Genomic DNA, 19982 nt, shown 5'->3' on the forward strand with positions numbered 1-19982 from the left:
CATACACACTCTGCACATACACACTCAGCACAAACACACTCTGCACATACACACTCTGCACATACACATACACACTCTGCACATACACACTCTGCACATACACACTCCGGGATGTACTAGACCTATGTATCATGCATGAACGCACCCGGACAACACGCTAGTATTTATATACGTACGTACACACGAGTGCACATGACTACACAGTAAGTAACTCATGCATTATAGTCCTCAAGGTATATAAGCCGCCGTCTCATCAGCCTTAGGAGCCATGAGTGGATGAGGCTGATGCGTGCACATTAACAACACACATATATATATAGTAGCAACACAGGAGTGGGTCAGCTGTGACATGCTCATTCAGAGGGATGAATGGTAAACATGTTTCTACATCTGAATGTAATGATGCATCTGTGCCTCTCCAGAACAGGTGAAAATATGTATGCTAATGCTTACATTGTGCAAAAACACACACTGTATTAGTCACAGGTATAGATCAGGTGAGGCATTTTGTGTCTGTAGCTAGAGGTTATTATCTGTCTATGGCAGGGATAAAGCAGGGATGGGCAGTATGTTAATATTATCTGTCTATGGCAGGGATAAAGCAGGGATGGGCAGTATGTTAATATTATCTGTCTATGGCAGGGATAAAGCAGGGATGGGCAGTATGTTAATATTATCTGTCTATGGCAGGGATAAAGCAGGGATGGCAGTATGTTAATATTATCTGTCTATGGCAGGGATAATGCAGGGATGGGGCAGTATGTTTATATTATCTGTCTATGGCAGGGATGGGCAGTATGTTTATATTATCTGTCTATGGCAGGGATAAAGCAGGGATGGGGCAGTATGTTTATATTATCTGTCTATGGCAGGGATAAAGCAGGGATGGGCAGTATGTTTATATTATCTGTCTATGGCAGGGATAATGCAGGGATGGGGCAGTATGTTTATATTATCTGTCTATGGCAGGGATGGGGCAGTATGTTTATATTATCTGTCTATGGCAGGGATAATGCAGGGATGTGGTAGTATGTTTATATTATCTGTCTATGGCAGGGATGGGGCAGTATGTTTATATTATCTCTCTATGGCAGGGATAATGCAGGGATGGGCAGTATGTTTATATTATCTGTCTATGGCAGGGATAAAGCAGGGATGGGCAGTATGTTTATATTATCTGTCTATGGCAGAGATAATGCAGGGATGGGCAGTATGTTTATATTATCTGTCTATGGCAGGGATAAAGCAGGGATGGGGCAGTATGTTTATATTATCTGTCTATGGCAGGGATAATGCAGGGATGGGGTAGTATGTTTATATTATCTGTCTATGGCAGGGATGGGGCAGTATGTTTATATTATCTGTCTATGGCAGGGATAATGCAGGGATGGGGCAGTATGCTTATATTATCTGTCTATGGCAGGGATAAAGCAGGGATGGGCAGTATGTTTATATTATCTGTCTATGGCAGGGATAATGCAGGGATGGGGCAGTATGTTTATATTATCTGTCTATGGCAGGGATGGGGCAGTATGTTTATATTATCTGTCTATGGCAGGGATAATGCAGGGGTGGGGCAGTATGTTTATATTATCTGTCTATGGCAGGGATAAAGCAGGGATGGGGCAGTATGTTTATATTATCTGTCTATGGCAGGGATAATGCAGGGATGGGGCAGTATGTTTATATTATCTGTCTATGGCAGGGATAATGCAGGGATGGGGCAGTATGTTTATACACCGCTCAAAAAAATAAAGGGAACACTAAAATAACACATCCTAGATCTGAATGAATTAAATATTCTTATTAAATACTTTTTTTCTTTACATAGTTGAATGTGCTGACAACAAAATCACATAAAAATGATCAATGGAAATCAAATGTAACAACCCATGGAGGTCTGAATTTGGAGTCACTCAAAATTAAAGTGGAAAACCACACTACAGGCTGATCCAACTTTGATGTAATGTCCTTAAAACAAGTCAAAATGAGGCTCAGTAGTGTGTGTGGCCTCCACGTGCCTGTATGACCTCCCTACAATGCCTGGGCATGCTCCTGATGAGGTGGCGGATGGTCTCCTGAGGGATCTCCTCCCAGACCTGGACTAAAGCATCCGCCAACTCCTGGACAGTCTGTGGTGCAACGTGGCGTTGGTGGATGGAGCGAGACATGATGTCCCAGATGTGCTCAATTGGATTCAGGTCTGGGGAACGAGCGGGCCAGTCCATAGCATCAATGCCTTCCTCTTGCAGGAACTGCTGACACACTCCAGCCACATGAGGTCTAGCATTGTCTTGCATTAGGAGGAACCCAGGGCCAACCGCACCAGCATATGGTCTCACAAGGGGTCTGAGGATCTCATCTCGGTACCTAATGGCAGTCAGGCTACCTCTGGCGAGCACATGGAGGGCTGTGTGGCCTCCCAAAGAAATGCCACCCCACACCATGACTGACCCACCGCCAAACCGGTCATGCTGGAGGATGTTGCAGGCAGCAGAAGGTTCTCCACGGTGTCTCCAGACTCTGTCACGTCTGTCACATGTGCTCAGTGTGAACCTGCTTTCATCTGTGAAGAGCACAGGGCTCCAGTGGCGAATTTGCCAATCTTGGTGTTCTCTGGCAAATGCCAAACGTCCTGCACGGTGTTGGGCTGTAAGCACAACCCCCACCTGTGGACGTCGGGCCCTCATACCACCCTCATGGAGTCTGTTTCTGACCGTTTGAGCAGACACATGAACATTTGTGGCCTGCTGGAGGTCATTTTGCAGGGCTCTGGCAGTGCTCCACCTGCTCTCCTTGCACAAAGGCGGAGATAGCGGTCCTGCTGCTGGGTTGTTGCCCTCCTACGGCCTTCTCCACGTCTCCTGATGTACTGGCCTGTCTCCTGGTAGCGCCTCCATGCTCTGGACACTACGCTGACAGACACAGCAAACCTTCTTGCCACAGCTCGCATTGATGTGCCATCCTGGATGAGCTGCACTACCTGAGCCACTTGTGTGGGTTGTAGACTCCGTCTCATGCTACCACTAGAGTGAGAGCACCGCCAGCATTCAAAAGTGACCAAAACATCAGCCAGGAAGCATAGGAACTGAGAAGTGGTCTGTGGTCACCACCTGCAGAACCACTCCTTTATTTGGGGTGTCTTGCTAATTGCCTATAATTTTCGCCTGTTGTCTATTACATTTGCACAACAGCATGTGAAATGTATTGTCAATCAGTGTTGCTTCCTAAGTGGAGAGTTTGATTTCGCAGAAGTGTGATTGACTTGGAGTTACATTGTGTTGTTTAAGTGTTCCCTTTATTTTTTTGAGCAGTGTATTATCTGTCTATGGCAGGGATAATGCAGGGATGGGGCAGTATGTTAATATTATCTGTCTCAGGCAGGGATAATGCAGGGATGGGACAGTATGTTTATATTATCTGTCTATGGCAGGGATAATGCAGGGATGGGGCAGTATGTTTATATTATCTGTCTATGGCAGGGATAAAGCAGGGATGGGCAGTATGTTTATATTATCTGTCTATGGCAGGGATAATGCAGGGGATGGGGCAGTATGTTTATATTGTCTGTCTATGGCAGGGATAATGTAGGGATGGGGCAGTATGTTTATATTATCTGTCTCAGGCAGGGATAATGCAGGGATGGGGCAGTATGTTTATATTATCTGTCTATGGCAGGGATAAAGCATGGATGGGGCAGTATGTTTATATTATCTGTCTATGGCAGGGATAAAGCATGGATGGGGCAGTATGTTTATATTATCTGTCTATGGCAGGGATAATGCAGGGATGGGCGGTATGTTTATATTATCTGTCTCAGGCAGGGATAATGCAGGGATGGGCGGTATGTTTATATTATCTGTCTATGGCAGGGATAAAGCAGGGATGGGAAGTATGTTTATATTATCTGTCTATGGCAGGGATAAAGCAGGGATGGGGCAGTATGTTTATATTATCTGTCTATGGCAGGGATAATGCAGGGATGGGGCAGTATGTTTATATTATCTGTCTATGGCAGGGATAAAGCAGGGATGGGAAGTATGTTTATATTATCTGTCTATGGCAGGGATTGGCCAGTGTGGTGTGGATGTTGTTTGTCTATGGCAGCCGTCCAGCCTGGAAGGGGTAGGCTGATCGCCTGTGTCAGCTGATCCTGTGTGAGATTACCAAGAATGGAGGCTGGGTTGGGAGAGGGGGATGGGGGGCTGCCAGCTGTGATCCCCCCGCCCCGCTAACCGCCTATCACCCCCGGGGAAACAGAGATGGTTGTTCGCTAATCCGGATTATCAGGCAGAAGCACATTAATTCTGCCTGCTCTGCACCACACTCAGCCCAAACTCCTATTCTGTCCTCCATCAAACACAGCCATTCATACAGGAATGGATCCATGAAATACATGAATAAAGCACAATAACAAAATGAATTGGTAATAATATTCTGTCTATTTTCAGAGTGAGGCTGAGAATGACAGAAGCTAACAGCATGTGAAATGTATTGTCAATCAGTGTTGCTTCCTAAGTGGAGAGTTTGATTTCGCAGAAGTGTGATTGACTTGGAGTTACATTGTGTTGTTTAAGTGTTCCCTTTATTTTTTTGAGCAGTGTATTATCTGTCTATGGCAGGGATAATGCAGGGATGGGGCAGTATGTTAATATTATCTGTCTCAGGCAGGGATAATGCAGGGATGGGACAGTATGTTTATATTATCTGTCTATGGCAGGGATAATGCAGGGATGGGGCAGTATGTTTATATTATCTGTCTATGGCAGGGATAAAGCAGGGATGGGCAGTATGTTTATATTATCTGTCTATGGCAGGGATAATGCAGGGATGGGGCAGTATGCTTATATTATCTGTCTATGGCAGGGATAAAGCAGGGATGGGCAGTATGTTTATATTATCTGTCTATGGCAGGGATAATGCAGGGATGGGGCAGTATGTTTATATTATCTGTCTATGGCAGGGATGGGGCAGTATGTTTATATTATCTGTCTATGGCAGGGATAATGCAGGGGTGGGGCAGTATGTTTATATTATCTGTCTATGGCAGGGATAAAGCAGGGATGGGGCAGTATGTTTATATTATCTGTCTATGGCAGGGATGGGGCAGTATGTTTATATTATCTGTCTATGGCAGGGATAATGCAGGGGTGGGGCAGTATGTTTATATTATCTGTCTATGGCAGGGATAAAGCAGGGATGGGGCAGTATGTTTATATTATCTGTCTATGGCAGGGATAATGCAGGGATGGGGCAGTATGTTTATATTATCTGTCTATGGCAGGGATAATGCAGGGATGGGGCAGTATGTTTATACACCGCTCAAAAAAATAAAGGGAACACTAAAATAACACATCCTAGATCTGAATGAATTAAATATTCTTATTAAATACTTTTTTTCTTTACATAGTTGAATGTGCTGACAACAAAATCACATAAAAATGATCAATGGAAATCAAATGTAACAACCCATGGAGGTCTGAATTTGGAGTCACTCAAAATTAAAGTGGAAAACCACACTACAGGCTGATCCAACTTTGATGTAATGTCCTTAAAACAAGTCAAAATGAGGCTCAGTAGTGTGTGTGGCCTCCACGTGCCTGTATGACCTCCCTACAATGCCTGGGCATGCTCCTGATGAGGTGGCGGATGGTCTCCTGAGGGATCTCCTCCCAGACCTGGACTAAAGCATCCGCCAACTCCTGGACAGTCTGTGGTGCAACGTGGCGTTGGTGGATGGAGCGAGACATGATGTCCCAGATGTGCTCAATTGGATTCAGGTCTGGGGAACGAGCGGGCCAGTCCATAGCATCAATGCCTTCCTCTTGCAGGAACTGCTGACACACTCCAGCCACATGAGGTCTAGCATTGTCTTGCATTAGGAGGAACCCAGGGCCAACCGCACCAGCATATGGTCTCACAAGGGGTCTGAGGATCTCATCTCGGTACCTAATGGCAGTCAGGCTACCTCTGGCGAGCACATGGAGGGCTGTGTGGCCTCCCAAAGAAATGCCACCCCACACCATGACTGACCCACCGCCAAACCGGTCATGCTGGAGGATGTTGCAGGCAGCAGAAGGTTCTCCACGGTGTCTCCAGACTCTGTCACGTCTGTCACATGTGCTCAGTGTGAACCTGCTTTCATCTGTGAAGAGCACAGGGCTCCAGTGGCGAATTTGCCAATCTTGGTGTTCTCTGGCAAATGCCAAACGTCCTGCACGGTGTTGGGCTGTAAGCACAACCCCCACCTGTGGACGTCGGGCCCTCATACCACCCTCATGGAGTCTGTTTCTGACCGTTTGAGCAGACACATGAACATTTGTGGCCTGCTGGAGGTCATTTTGCAGGGCTCTGGCAGTGCTCCACCTGCTCTCCTTGCACAAAGGCGGAGATAGCGGTCCTGCTGCTGGGTTGTTGCCCTCCTACGGCCTTCTCCACGTCTCCTGATGTACTGGCCTGTCTCCTGGTAGCGCCTCCATGCTCTGGACACTACGCTGACAGACACAGCAAACCTTCTTGCCACAGCTCGCATTGATGTGCCATCCTGGATGAGCTGCACTACCTGAGCCACTTGTGTGGGTTGTAGACTCCGTCTCATGCTACCACTAGAGTGAGAGCACCGCCAGCATTCAAAAGTGACCAAAACATCAGCCAGGAAGCATAGGAACTGAGAAGTGGTCTGTGGTCACCACCTGCAGAACCACTCCTTTATTTGGGGTGTCTTGCTAATTGCCTATAATTTTCACCTGTTGTCTATTACATTTGCACAACAGCATGTGAAATGTATTGTCAATCAGTGTTGCTTCCTAAGTGGAGAGTTTGATTTCGCAGAAGTGTGATTGACTTGGAGTTACATTGTGTTGTTTAAGTGTTCCCTTTATTTTTTTGAGCAGTGTATTATCTGTCTATGGCAGGGATAATGCAGGGATGGGGCAGTATGTTAATATTATCTGTCTCAGGCAGGGATAATGCAGGGGATGGGACAGTATGTTTATATTATCTGTCTATGGCAGGGATAATGCAGGGATGGGGCAGTATGTTTATATTATCTGTCTATGGCAGGGATAAAGCAGGGATGGGCAGTATGTTTATATTATCTGTCTATGGCAGGGATAATGCAGGGGATGGGGCAGTATGTTTATATTGTCTGTCTATGGCAGGGATAATGTAGGGATGGGGCAGTATGTTTATATTATCTGTCTCAGGCAGGGATAATGCAGGGATGGGGCAGTATGTTTATATTATCTGTCTATGGCAGGGATAAAGCATGGATGGGGCAGTATGTTTATATTATCTGTCTATGGCAGGGATAATGCAGGGATGGGCGGTATGTTTATATTATCTGTCTCAGGCAGGGATAAAGCAGGGATGGGAAGTATGTTTATATTATCTGTCTATGGCAGGGATAAAGCAGGGATGGGGCAGTATGTTTATATTATCTGTCTATGGCAGGGATAATGCAGGGATGGGGCAGTATGTTTATATTATCTGTCTATGGCAGGGATAAAGCAGGGATGGGAAGTATGTTTATATTATCTGTCTATGGCAGGGATTGGCCAGTGTGGTGTGGATGTTGTTTGTCTATGGCAGCCGTCCAGCCTGGAAGGGGTAGGCTGATCGCCTGTGTCAGCTGATCCTGTGTGAGATTACCAAGAATGGAGGCTGGGTTGGGAGAGGGGGATGGGGGGCTGCCAGCTGTGATCCCCCCGCCCCGCTAACCGCCTATCACCCCCGGGGAAACAGAGATGGTTGTTCGCTAATCCGGATTATCAGGCAGAAGCACATTAATTCTGCCTGCTCTGCACCACACTCAGCCCAAACTCCTATTCTGTCCTCCATCAAACACAGCCATTCATACAGGAATGGATCCATGAAATACATGAATAAAGCACAATAACAAAATGAATTGGTAATAATATTCTGTCTATTTTCAGAGTGAGGCTGAGAATGACAGAAGCTCACTATGGGGAATTCACCATAGGCCTACTAATGACCAGAGAAAAAACACTGCCTGTCTGAAAGAGAGGGAGAAAGAGCGAGAGAGAGAGAGAGAGCAAGGGGAGAGAAAGTGAGGGGGGAATAGGAAGTTAAGTCCTTGTCGTGTGGGAGCCGAACCGACATGCCCATATTTGACCACAAGGTGGCAGTAGACGCAGTAGGAAGAGAGGAGGCCCGAACAATAAAATCATCAGGCAGGCTGACAGCCAAGCAGCAGGGAGCAGCAGCCCGCGGAGGGCAAAAAGCCAGGATGTCAAACAGTAGATAAAGAGATACTGGAACATGACAGATTGCATGCTCTCAATACAGACCCCTGCAGAAGCTAACTGCTGTAATGGCACTAACAACTCCAGCCCAGGGCCCACAGAATTTCCTGCTAAATTTGGCTTTGGGGGTCTCTCTCTTTACAAGTACAGTGAGAATCTTTAATCAGTCTGTTTGAAGTCAAAGTGTAGTGCTTGCATAAGGGTCAAACAACATTCGAGAAGCGGAGTTCGCTCCTAAGTTTTTAACCCATCGATGTAGTAATAACACCACACATTGTCTGGCCTCATAATATATCTTTACTAACTTTTAACTGGTAGTGCTGGGAATTGCCAGGGACCTTACGATACGAAATTATCACGATACGTAGGAGCCGATGCAATATTTATTGCGATTTGATATTGCGATTTGATATTGCGATTTGATGTTCCAAACATGTCTGCTGCAGAGCGACGTGACAGCATGAGAAAATGACTTTTGATCAATCATGGAAATAAAAGTGCTGAAAACAGGTTGGCTTGCTGTTTAAAAAGAAGATGGAGAACAAGATATAGGATGAAAAATACAGGAGTTTTGCCAACTGCTGTACCCAAAAGGGTTCTTTGGCTGTCCCCATTGGATAACCTTTTTTGGGTTCCATGTATACACTTTTCCCAAGAGGCTTCTACATGGAACCCAAAAAAGGTTATCCTATGGGGACAATAGTATCTCAACACGAATAGAAGCATTCAATGGCAGCAGTCTCTCCCTGAAGATGTTTACCCTATCATGGCTGTTTGTGGAGCCGCTCTGAGGAAGCTTAGTTATCTGCATAGATGAGCAGACTGCTACTCCACAGATGGGAGGGATGCCACTTCATTGGTGAGCACGGTAAGTGAGAGTTTGCTAGCGTGAACCCTGGCACACACATACCTACACACTTACACACACACACACACACACACACCTACACACTAACACACACATGCACATCCCGTGTGCGCTCGGCTTGGCCCCCTGTGTGATGAGTTCTCCAGATTCTGAATAGCATATGGCTTGCAGTGAATTACAAAGGTGACATGGTGCATGTGTGTGCATGTGTGTGTGTGTGTGTGTGTGTGTGTGTGTGTGTGTGTGTGTGTGTGTGTGTGTGTGTGTGTGTGTGTGTGTGTGTGTGTGTGTGTGTGTGTGTGTGTATACACATGTACAGTGGGGCAAAAGAGTATTTAGTCAGCCACCAATTGTGCAAGTTCTCCCAATTAAAAAGATGAGAGAGGCCTGTAATTTTTATCATAGGTACACTTCAACTATGACAGACAAAATGAGAAGAAAAAAATCCAGAAAATCACATTGTAGGATTTTTTTGGAATTTATTTGCAAATTATGGTGGAAAATAAGTATTTGGTCACCTACAAACAAGCAAAATTTCTGTCTCTCACAGACCTGTAACTTCTTCTTTAAGAGGCTCCTCTGTCCTCCACTCGTTACCTGTATTAATGGCACCTGTTTGAACTTGTTATCAGTATAAAAGACACCTGTCCACAGCCTCAAACAGTCACACTCCAAACTCTACTATGGCCAAGACCAAAGAGCTGCCAAAGGACACCAGAAACAAAATTGTAGACCTGCACCAGGCTGGGAAGACTGAATCTGCAATAGGTAAGCAGCTTGGTTTGAAGAAATCAACTGTGGGAGCAATTATTAGGAAATGGAAGACATACAAGACCACTGATAATCTCCCTCGATATGGGGCTCCACGCAAGATCTCACCCCGTGGGGTCAAAATGATCACAAGAACGTTGAGCAAAAATCCCAGAACCACACGGGGGGACCTAGTGAATGACCTGCAGAGAGCTGGGACCAAAGTAACAAAGCCTACCATCAGTAACACACTACGCCGCCAAGGACTCAAATCCTGCAGTGCCAGACGTGTCCCCCTGCTTAAGCCAGTACATGTCCAGGCCCGTCTGAAGTTTGCTAGAGAGCATTTGGATGATCCAGAAGAAGATTGGGAGTATGTCATATGGTCAGATGAAGCCAAAATAGAACTTTTTGGTAAAAACTCAACTCGTCATGTTTGGAGGACAAAGAATGCTGAGGTGCATCCAAAGAACGCCATACCTACTGTGAAGCATGGGGGTGGAAACATCATGCTTTGGGGCTGTTTTTCTGCAAAGGGACCAGGACGACTGATCCGTGTAAAGGACAGAATGAATGGGGCCATGTATCGTGAGATTTTGAGTGAAAACCTCCCTCCATCAGCAAGGGCATTGAAGATGAAACGTGGCTGGGTCTTTCAGCATGACAATTATCCCAAACACACCGCCCGGGCAACGAATGAGTGGCTTCGTAAGAAGCATTTCAAGGTCCTGGAGTGGCCTAGCCAGTCTCCAGATCTCAACCCCATAGAAAATCTTTGGAGGGAGTTGAAAGTCCGTGTTGCCCAGCAACAGCCCCAAAACATCACTGCTCTAGAGGAGATCTGCATGGAGGAATGGGCCAAAATACCAGCAACAGTGTGTGAAAACCTTGTGAAGACGTTTGACCTCTGTCATTGCCAACAAAGGGTATATAACAAAGTATTGAGATAAACTTTTGTTATTGACCAAATACTTATTTTCCACCATAATTTGCAAATAAATAAATTAAAAATCCTACAATGTGATTTTCTGATTTTTTTTTCTCTCATTTTGTCTGTCATAGTTGTACCTATGATGAAAATTACAGGCCTCTCTCATCTTTTTAAGTGGGAGAACTTGTACAATTGGTGGCTGACTAAATACTTTTTTGCCCCACTGTATTTGTGTGTGTAATGTGTGTAATGATGTGCGCATGGTGTTTATGTGCAATAGGACACATATGCAGCCAGTGCTGTGTACTCACTGGAAGGAGGGTGGGCGGGAGTCACCGATGCCCCCTGTCCTCTCCAGGGGGGGTGGCAGCTCTGGGTGGCTCTCTGTACACTGGGACCCCCCATCAGAGTGAGAGCTCTCTGCCAGGACGAGCTGCAGAGAGAGAGAGAGAGAGAGAGAAAGACAGAGACACAGAGAGACAGAGAGAGAGAGAGAGAGAGAGAGAGAGAGAGAGAGAGAGAGAGAAAGAGAGAGACAGAGACAGAGACAGAGACACAGAGAGAGAGAGAGAGAGAGAGAGAGAGAGAGTGATAGAGAGAGAGAAAGAGAGAGAGCGAGAGAGAGGGGTGAGTCAGACCTAATAACAGAGACTAATATGAACATAGAAATACCCATAGAGACAGGTATAGAAACAGGGACTGGAAAAGAGGTAGAAAGTAACAGACAAAGAGACAGACAAACATATTCAGTCACAAAAACAGACATAGAGAGAGACACAGAGACACACAACAGATAAACAGACCCAGATACACACAAACAGACATAGAGAACTATCTGAGAGACATAAGAGAGTGTTTAAATGAGATGCACCGAAGGGGCCTGAGGAAAGCTGGTGGCTATGTATAAATACATTGGGAAACAGAGGGAACGATGCACTCACATTGCTTTCACTCTGGTGACTGTGCGCGCGTGTGAGCACAAAGGCTTATGTAAAATGGCCCATAGATACAGCTGCTCTGCTTTCATTTGAACCATGATAATGAGTGTTAAAGGAACATGCCAGAGGGAGAATCTAATAACACTGGGACATGATTAAGACACTGGGACATGATTAAGACACTGGGACATGGTTAAGACACTGGGACATGATTAAGACACTGGGACATGATTAGGACATGATTAAGACACTGGGACATGGTTAAGACACTGGGACATGGTTAAGCCACTGGGACATGGTTAAGACACTGGGACATGGTTAAGACACTGGGACAAGGTTAAGACACTGGGCCATGGTTAAGACACTTGGACATGGTTAAGACACTGGGACATGGTTAAGACACTGGGACAAGGTTAAGACACTGGGACATGGTTAAGACACTGGGAAAGGCTAATATAAAGATCTCTATTTACATTTCCCAATATATAATTCACAGGAATGGTATGCAGTACAGTCTGTCATGATAATGTCTGCATCACTGCTCCTAGCACTTTGTACAACTATACCAAATTAACCTGCGTCTCGTATCCTTAGGTAGGCCAATGTAAATGATTGTTAACTGACCTCATTTGTTGGTAGAATACTGTTTGATATTGCTAGTAAAACTGTCAAGCTTGGACTGTTGTGATGTCGTTGTGTAACCATGCCTTAGTTCATCTCCCATTGGCTGAGCTCACACCTGTATAAGGCACTTAGCATAGAAGCTCAACAATGAGTGAATCCCTCTCCACTGTAGAGTCTTGAGTGTTGTACTGTGGAGGCGTGACAGTGTGATCTCTCTAGGTAGATACACTATATGGAGCGTTACACTACACGTATCTTTAGCTACCGCTGAGCCAGCGAGCCGCAGCGAGGTGGAGAGGAGAGCAATGAGACGGGGAGAGGAGCTACGGGACAGGGGGTGACGCCGCGGGGGCGCCATTCATCTCACTTACCCAGGACACCACTCTCCCGTTGAAGCAGGGCAACTTGGCGTTGTCATCGGAAATCTCCTCTTTGACAACCCTGTGGAATGGACAAGCAAACACACACACGTGCACACAGAGAGAGAGAGAGAGAGAGAGACAGAGACACAGAGACACAGAGACAGAGAGAGACAGAGACAGAAACAGAGACAGAGAGAGAGAGAGAGAGAGACAGAGACAGAGACAGAGACAGAGAGAGAGAGAGAGAGAGAGAGAGAGAGAGAGACAGAGAGAGAGACAGAGAGACAGAGAGACAGAGAGAGAGAGAGAGAGAGAGAGAGAGAGAGAGAGAGAGAGAGAGAGAGAGAGAGAGAGAGAGAGAGAGAGAGAGAGAGAGAGAGAGACAGTCAGTCCTCAGCACACAGTTGCTAGCCTAACACCCAGGGATAATTTCTACTACCCTGTCCTGCTCTGCACAGATTCATGCTTAATCAGTAGAATTTTCCACTTTTTGACCGTAAAGGGCTCGGCACCTATGTTACTGTTGACTAAGTCCATTGAAAGCTGATAGATGTTGAGCCTCAGCCTCCATAAGTGATTAATGGCCCTGACTAACTACAACAACATGATATTAGTGCAGAAACATTACATGGACAAGCACATAGATCAACAGCAAAGTGAAGACGATGCAAACCTGTTTGTGCGCTGTGTGCTATATGCGTGTATGTGTATGTGTGACAGGTCTGGGCATCGAGGAAATACATTGAATCTGTATTTATCCTGTGCACACAATATATTGTACATATCGTCATCACATCAAATTCCAAATATATAGGCTATCCCCTACACTCTTAGAAAAAAAGGTGCTATCTAGAACCAAAAAGGGTCCATCGGCTGTTCCCATAGGAGAAACCTTTGAAGATCCCCCTTTGATTCCAGGTAGAACCCTTTTGGGTTCCATTTGGAACCCTTTCCACAGAGGGTTCTACGTGGAACCCAAAAGCGTTCTAACTGGAACAAGAAAGGGTTCTAACTGGAACCAAAAAGTGTTATCCTATGTGGATAGCCGCAAAACCCTTTCGGAACCCTTTTTTCGAAGAGTGTGCCTCTCCACCCAGCCCAGCCCTAGAATAGTAAGAGTGGTTGTGTTGCGGTGAAAAGGGGACAAGGTACTACCCGCCTGGGTGTCAGGAGTTAGACGGGTATTAATAGACTGGTTGACTTCAGCATGTACATCTTAGACTGTAAATTCCCAACAAAAATATCTCCCATTTACCCTCTGACCCCTGGGACAGGGTTCAGCAGTAACCACTGCCAGTAACCAGCCACACCTGCTGGGCTCCTGTCACACAGTACAGACTAGAGCAGGCCTGGTCTGGAGGCAGAGGATATACACAGACACACATAAACAGTCCTGGGCTACAATCCTGGGCTGTAGTTATGCCTATCTCAAAGGTGGGAGAATAATAGCTAATAATAGCTAATATAGGTGTGAATTCTGGAACATGAACAGGACAAAGGGACCACTTGAAAGAAAAGCAACAGAGCGTCTGATGAAGACTTTATACTGCATTTCTATGAAACTGCTGCTCCATTGATTTACTTATTTTCCCCTTCAGACATTGCCAGGAGTTCCTACGCACATGACAACAGCGAGGGACTGTGTTCTGCTGCGGCTGTATTATACCGTACTGTGGGAGTGGTGGAGAGAGATAACGTAGACTTGTGGCTGTAACTGACTAACACAGAGACAGAATGCTGCTGTGTGTGTGGCCTGCTCTGTTCAACCACAGAGAGGAAGAGGGGGTGTGATTCTCATCATTAGGTAGGAAGTGTATGCATCCTCTGTCTACAGCCACATGACCAACTGAAGGTAACTTGAACTGAAGGTAACTTTAGAGGATGTGGGAGCGGTCAATAGAAACAGAAAGCCTATAGTCAAAGTCATCGACTTTTAACTCTTAAGGTCTTGGGATGGGACTCTGATATATTATTAGCAGAGCTAATTTAATCCTGTTCTAAACTGAACAACATCATATTGGTAAATTAGTGGTCAAGGATCCTGTTTAAGTGTAATAAGTTGATAAAATAAGCTAGATACAACATGAATTGTAACAATCTCTCTCTCACTCTCTCTCTCTGCCTCTCACTCTGTTAAAAGCATTAAAACCAAAGGAATCCAGACAAACGTCCAAAGGAAACAAAATGATGTGCACTCTGTAAACCATGACCTTTCTTCATGCATACTTTCATATTCCAACTGATTTCAGCATCAGAATTTGCTACACCGAATCCCCATGCACAAACACATCCAGTAGCTACCCACTGGGCACACACCGGTTGAACCAACGTTGTTTCAAAGCCATTTCAATGAAATTACGTTGAGCCAACATGGAATAGACGTTGAATTGACGTCTGTGCCCAAGTGGGTAGATGACACACACACAGGAGAGCTCAGTTTAAAATGTGACAAGTGTCAGACACTGGTTTCCGGTCATCACAACCCTCACTTCTCAAAGCCGGCAGCTTAAACAAGTCTTAACAGATTTCACAGGCTAATGACACAAGATTTAAAGGGAGATTGCTGCATAATGTAGTGGTGGGCCATGGTACGTAGGGCTGGCTGTGTGTGTGTGTGTGTGTGTGTGTGTGTGTGTGTGTGTGTGTGTGTGTGTGTGTGTGTGTGTGTGTGTGTGTGTGTGTGTGTGTGTGTGTGTGTGTGTGTGTGTGTGTTGGGGGGGGGGGGGGGGGGGGGGGGGGTAGGGATTAGAGGACTTTAATTATGCCCAGGGCAGGAGGGAAGCTAGTTATCATCTGGCCCAACAGCACAGGGTCAGGAGGGGCGACCGACCAGCCGGCTGTACATAGCAGGCCCATAGTCCAATACTTTCAGTCGCCACATTAGTACATAAAATATCTGTGATTCAAATTACAATGAAAATGTATTTAATTATTCAAGAGGATTGGTTCCTCAACCTTAGCTCAGTGCTATTTCTGAAACCTCAGGTTCTCAGACATATCAAGTTACTGTACTAATAACAACATTAACCTTTCAAGTGAGGTAAGGTAGACGTGGCGCAGGTGGAAAAATCTCCATATTCAGATGAGTATCCTCATTCATGCCAAGAGCACTTACTTCCTTTCCTTATACTATTACCTTCAGTGATCCTCTATGACAAAGGTTTTACTGAGGTCTCAAACAAACATCTCAACCGTTGCCATAACAGAACAGCATATTGACCATACAATTAGGAATTTGAATACTAATAGTTATTTAATAGGATCTCTATGATATCAACCTCAAAGCTATCAAATTGTGCATTTAAAGTACTGACTGGCAGGAATACTAATCACTACTCATTCATATGTGGTTGAACAACATTATAATGCAGTCTTTTGTCAGGCCAGTGAGGGATAATAATTCAACAGCAACCCGGATTTACATTCTATCCTACACAAATCTATGCTTCAACTGGAAATTACAGACACACAATATTTCACGAGATATAAGACAGAAAATAGATGCATAATCATACACAGATGGACTAATTATATTTTATGGACCCCCAAATAATCATAAAAACCATGTAGTCCACATGAACTAATCCTGGTATTTTCTGCACAAATCTAACATTTTATTACAATGAAATAATAAATAGCTTGCTTCCCCTTCACAACAGGGGGTCTACTATGTAAGACCTTGCACTGACTGAACATTTACATATCAAACACTGTCTATAACTGCAAGGGGTTCCATGTTTTCCCTCTCTAATGGAGTCAGATTATTCCCTAGTTAATTTCTCTAACAGCTATACTGTCTGTGTCTATGCGGTACACCAGCCATATTATCCTCTGTGTGTCCCTGAACGTTTGTGTTGTTCCTGTTCCCATACTGTATACAGCCAGTACACTGAGTACAATGCTGCTCAAGGATTTCACTTTCAAATGTGACTTTCAGTGTAGCCTTTGCCTACTTATCTACTTTAACAATGCTACAGTTATCAAGCCATGGAATGTGTTGATTGAAATGACAAGACCAATACCACCACTGCACTGGCCCTTGTGAAAGGTGGACTAAGCCTAACACTGCACTCAGCAACAGCAATCTGTAACTCCATGTGGAGGTCTAACCCTAACTATAACTCTTTAGAACAAACATGTTGTATTTGTTTCCATTATCAGATGATGGATCTCCTCACTTGGGGCCCTATGGATCAATCTGCCATGGCTGTGACTGGAGGGACAGGACAAGGACAGGACAGGAAGGCCCTGCTGAGGGCACAGTATAGACCCAACTAACTAACCTGCTACCAGGAAAAAACAGTTCCCTCACAAGGTCGTGCTGCCTGCTGTAGGAATGTCTGACATGACGATATGACGTCCCTGTGCTAGAGACAGACGACTGTCTGTCTCTGTGTGTGGGTTTCCTCCTCTGATGTTTGTGATAGTGTGTACTAAAAACAGTTTGGCTTTGAAATCGCCTCAAAACATCTTAAAAACTAGAATAACTGGAAATCGCCCCAGAACATCTTCAAAGGTAGAATAACTGGAAACAATAGCACCTTTTGGTAAATGGAATAAAGCTAAATGAATTCATCCCTGAATAAGATAATAGGTTTCAGAATGAGTCATTGTTAATCCGATGACTCAAACCAAATAAGGGAAATACAATCATATTCACACTAGATCGAGTCAGGTCTTCTACAGAGCTATGCCTGTGTGTGTGTGTGTGTGTGTGTGTGTGTGTGTGTGTGTGTGTGTGTGTGTGTGTGTGTGTGTGTGTGTGTGTGTGTGTGTGTGTGTGTGTGTGTGTGTGTGTGTGTGTGTGTGTGTGTGTGTGTGTGTCTGTGTGTGTCTGTGTCTGTGTGTGTCTGTGTGCTCCTGTGTGTCTGTGGCTGTGCGCGTTTGTTTGTGTGCATGTGGTGCCATGTGCGCTGTGTGTGCGACTGTGCGTGTCAGCTTGTCAGAGGAGAAACAGACATTAACACAAATATGTTATCTTCCAAGGAGGACTCTATAACAAGTGGACCTCTGCCCTGCAGCTATTAAAGGTGTCCATGTTGTCTGAATGTATGGGAGCGGGGGGAGGGGGAAGGAGAGGTCAAACACATTCTATTAACAGGACCATAACTAGAGACTTCTACCATCTCTTTAGACCTAGCTGCCTGTCTGGGGAGATATGTCTGTGCAGAAAGACTGAACGGTGACAACACAATACTGAGTGCAATGGAAAGGGTGAGAGGAAATAGTACATACAAGAATAAAAACATACTTATAAACTGCATGTAGGCCTATGGTGAATTATTCATCAATGTATCCTGCATTAATTCTAAATACTAGACCATTTGAAAGAACAGAGGATAAATCCCTTTTACAGTAAAATAAAATATCTGTGAAAATAGGCTGTTGGCAACATGTGAAAAATAATGTTCAACATCTAACAATTCAGACTATACTCTTATTTGATATCAGTGAACATAAATTAAATGTCTGACAGGCAACAATGCAATGAATTTATTAAAACAGAGACAAGGGTCATTAAAATACCGGTTATTAATTAAATACAATTTTCAATAGAGTATTGGTGTTGGCCAGCTGAGTTTGTTCGACTGATTTACATGATGTATTTCAATAATAAAAAAAATGTATGCGCGAATTGAGCGCTATTTCACAATTATGGCAGGCCGTCAGTCCACGGCACTCGCCTCTTTCAGGGAGTGCTCTTCTACCGGGCAGCCATGTTTCTACTCAGGCATTTTTAGCTGTTTTGCGGCCTAGGGTCGCATGGCAAAATGGCAAAAAAATGGCAAAATCCCAACAACGAAAAGTGAGCTTTTGGCTCTTCAACCATTCGTTATATAACATGTATGGTGAGCACACGGCGCGTTATGTTTTCCATGAAAATGGATGTTCGCTTGATTCACCTTCAGCCTAGAATCGGAGGAAATTACCTTTGTGCGAGCGTGTGTGTGTTTGTATTCGTGCGCGTGCTCGTCTGTGCGTGTAAAACAGAGAGACATGAGAGGGATACAGGATCCCTACTGTGACCATTTCAGTCCATTGGAAGCCTATTTGACGCATCGGATTACTTTTTAGCCTATCCTATTAAATCAAATAAGATTAACATGACATAGATATGTCAAAGTTCTCATCATATAGTCATGCTGTCACATTTGATAAATGTCTCCTGAAACTCATGATTGGCTACAGTTAATATGTGACTATTATCGGTCGGCATCAATCTCTATTCTGCCTTTCCTCTTCTTCTCTCTCTTTATTATCTATTGCTATAAGTGCTACAAAGTCATGAACACACAAGAGAAACCTGTCTGGCAATAATTCATTTGTAATCGATCCCGAACTCGCGCCACACAGCAAACATGTGGAGGATTTGTCAATGTAACGTCTATATCATTCAATTAGATGGGCTTATTAAATGACGATGACAACACAGCACAACCTTCGAAATTAGATATAATCACTTTAGTGTAGACCACAGTAGCCTATAACCAACATCGACAACAATAAAAGCGTAACGTTAATCGCGTTTAATGTCCTATGAGATATTGGTGTTACGGGTCTGAACTTCAAAGGACCTATTCTATTGCGCATTGGATACAATGAACAGGTGCCAACCGCGGATCAGACATTGCACAATCAGTCTTCCGCAAATGTTACAATGTTGCAACCTTTGTTGTGAAATTGGACACATGGTTGTGTCTGTGTAATAACCAATTAGCGCTGAGATACATTTATACTTATATGATAACAATGACAAGACCGCAACATACACAGGAAGAAAATATAGTCTATTCATGGGTGGATTCTTACCCAAAATCCTGGTCCATGGATTTGAAGAAGAATTTGTAGCTATTGACCGGACGATTGTTGAGGACATTTTTAAAATCCGCTAAAGTGACTTTCTCAGGAGAAACGGATAATTTCACTAGATAAGGAGTCTCCTCCTCGTCAATGTGATATATTATTTTAGTCTCCGCCATAAGAGTGAGGGTAGGAGAATCATTGACACAGGAAAGGAACAAGGGTTGGCAGCGCAATAATAAATATGTGGCTATCTAGCTACCTAATAAGACGAAACGCTGACGTGACATCATTAATAAATATAACTGTAGACCTCGTGCTGGAAAATAAATAACCTTGTCTTTGATAAAATAAACATAAATCTAAACATAATCGAGTCCTAAGTGACTGTATTCCAGCTCCAATGTGTCTCGGTACGGTGGCTCTCTCGGTACTAAAACAGGA

General features: G+C 44.5%; 1 protein-coding gene across 5 annotated transcripts in view; it reads right to left on the minus strand.

Moving 5' to 3' along the window:
• Nucleotides 1-19982, minus strand: part of LOC129829830 (segment polarity protein dishevelled homolog DVL-1-like) — a 77912-nt gene extending 57930 nt beyond the window's left edge. For all 5 annotated transcript variants that reach the window (XM_055891778.1, XM_055891777.1, XM_055891776.1 and 2 more), the window contains exons 1-3: nt 19548-19982; nt 12747-12816; nt 11125-11246 (exon numbers count right to left, since the gene is read on the minus strand). In XM_055891778.1, the coding sequence (XP_055747753.1) occupies nt 11125-11246; nt 12747-12816; nt 19548-19717 (362 nt within the window). In that variant the 5' untranslated portion in view covers nt 19718-19982. The remainder of the gene's footprint in view (nt 1-11124; nt 11247-12746; nt 12817-19547) is intronic.

Source organism: Salvelinus fontinalis, chromosome 31 (assembly GCF_029448725.1).
Source record: "Salvelinus fontinalis isolate EN_2023a chromosome 31, ASM2944872v1, whole genome shotgun sequence".
Lineage (NCBI taxonomy): Eukaryota > Metazoa > Chordata > Actinopteri > Salmoniformes > Salmonidae > Salvelinus > Salvelinus fontinalis.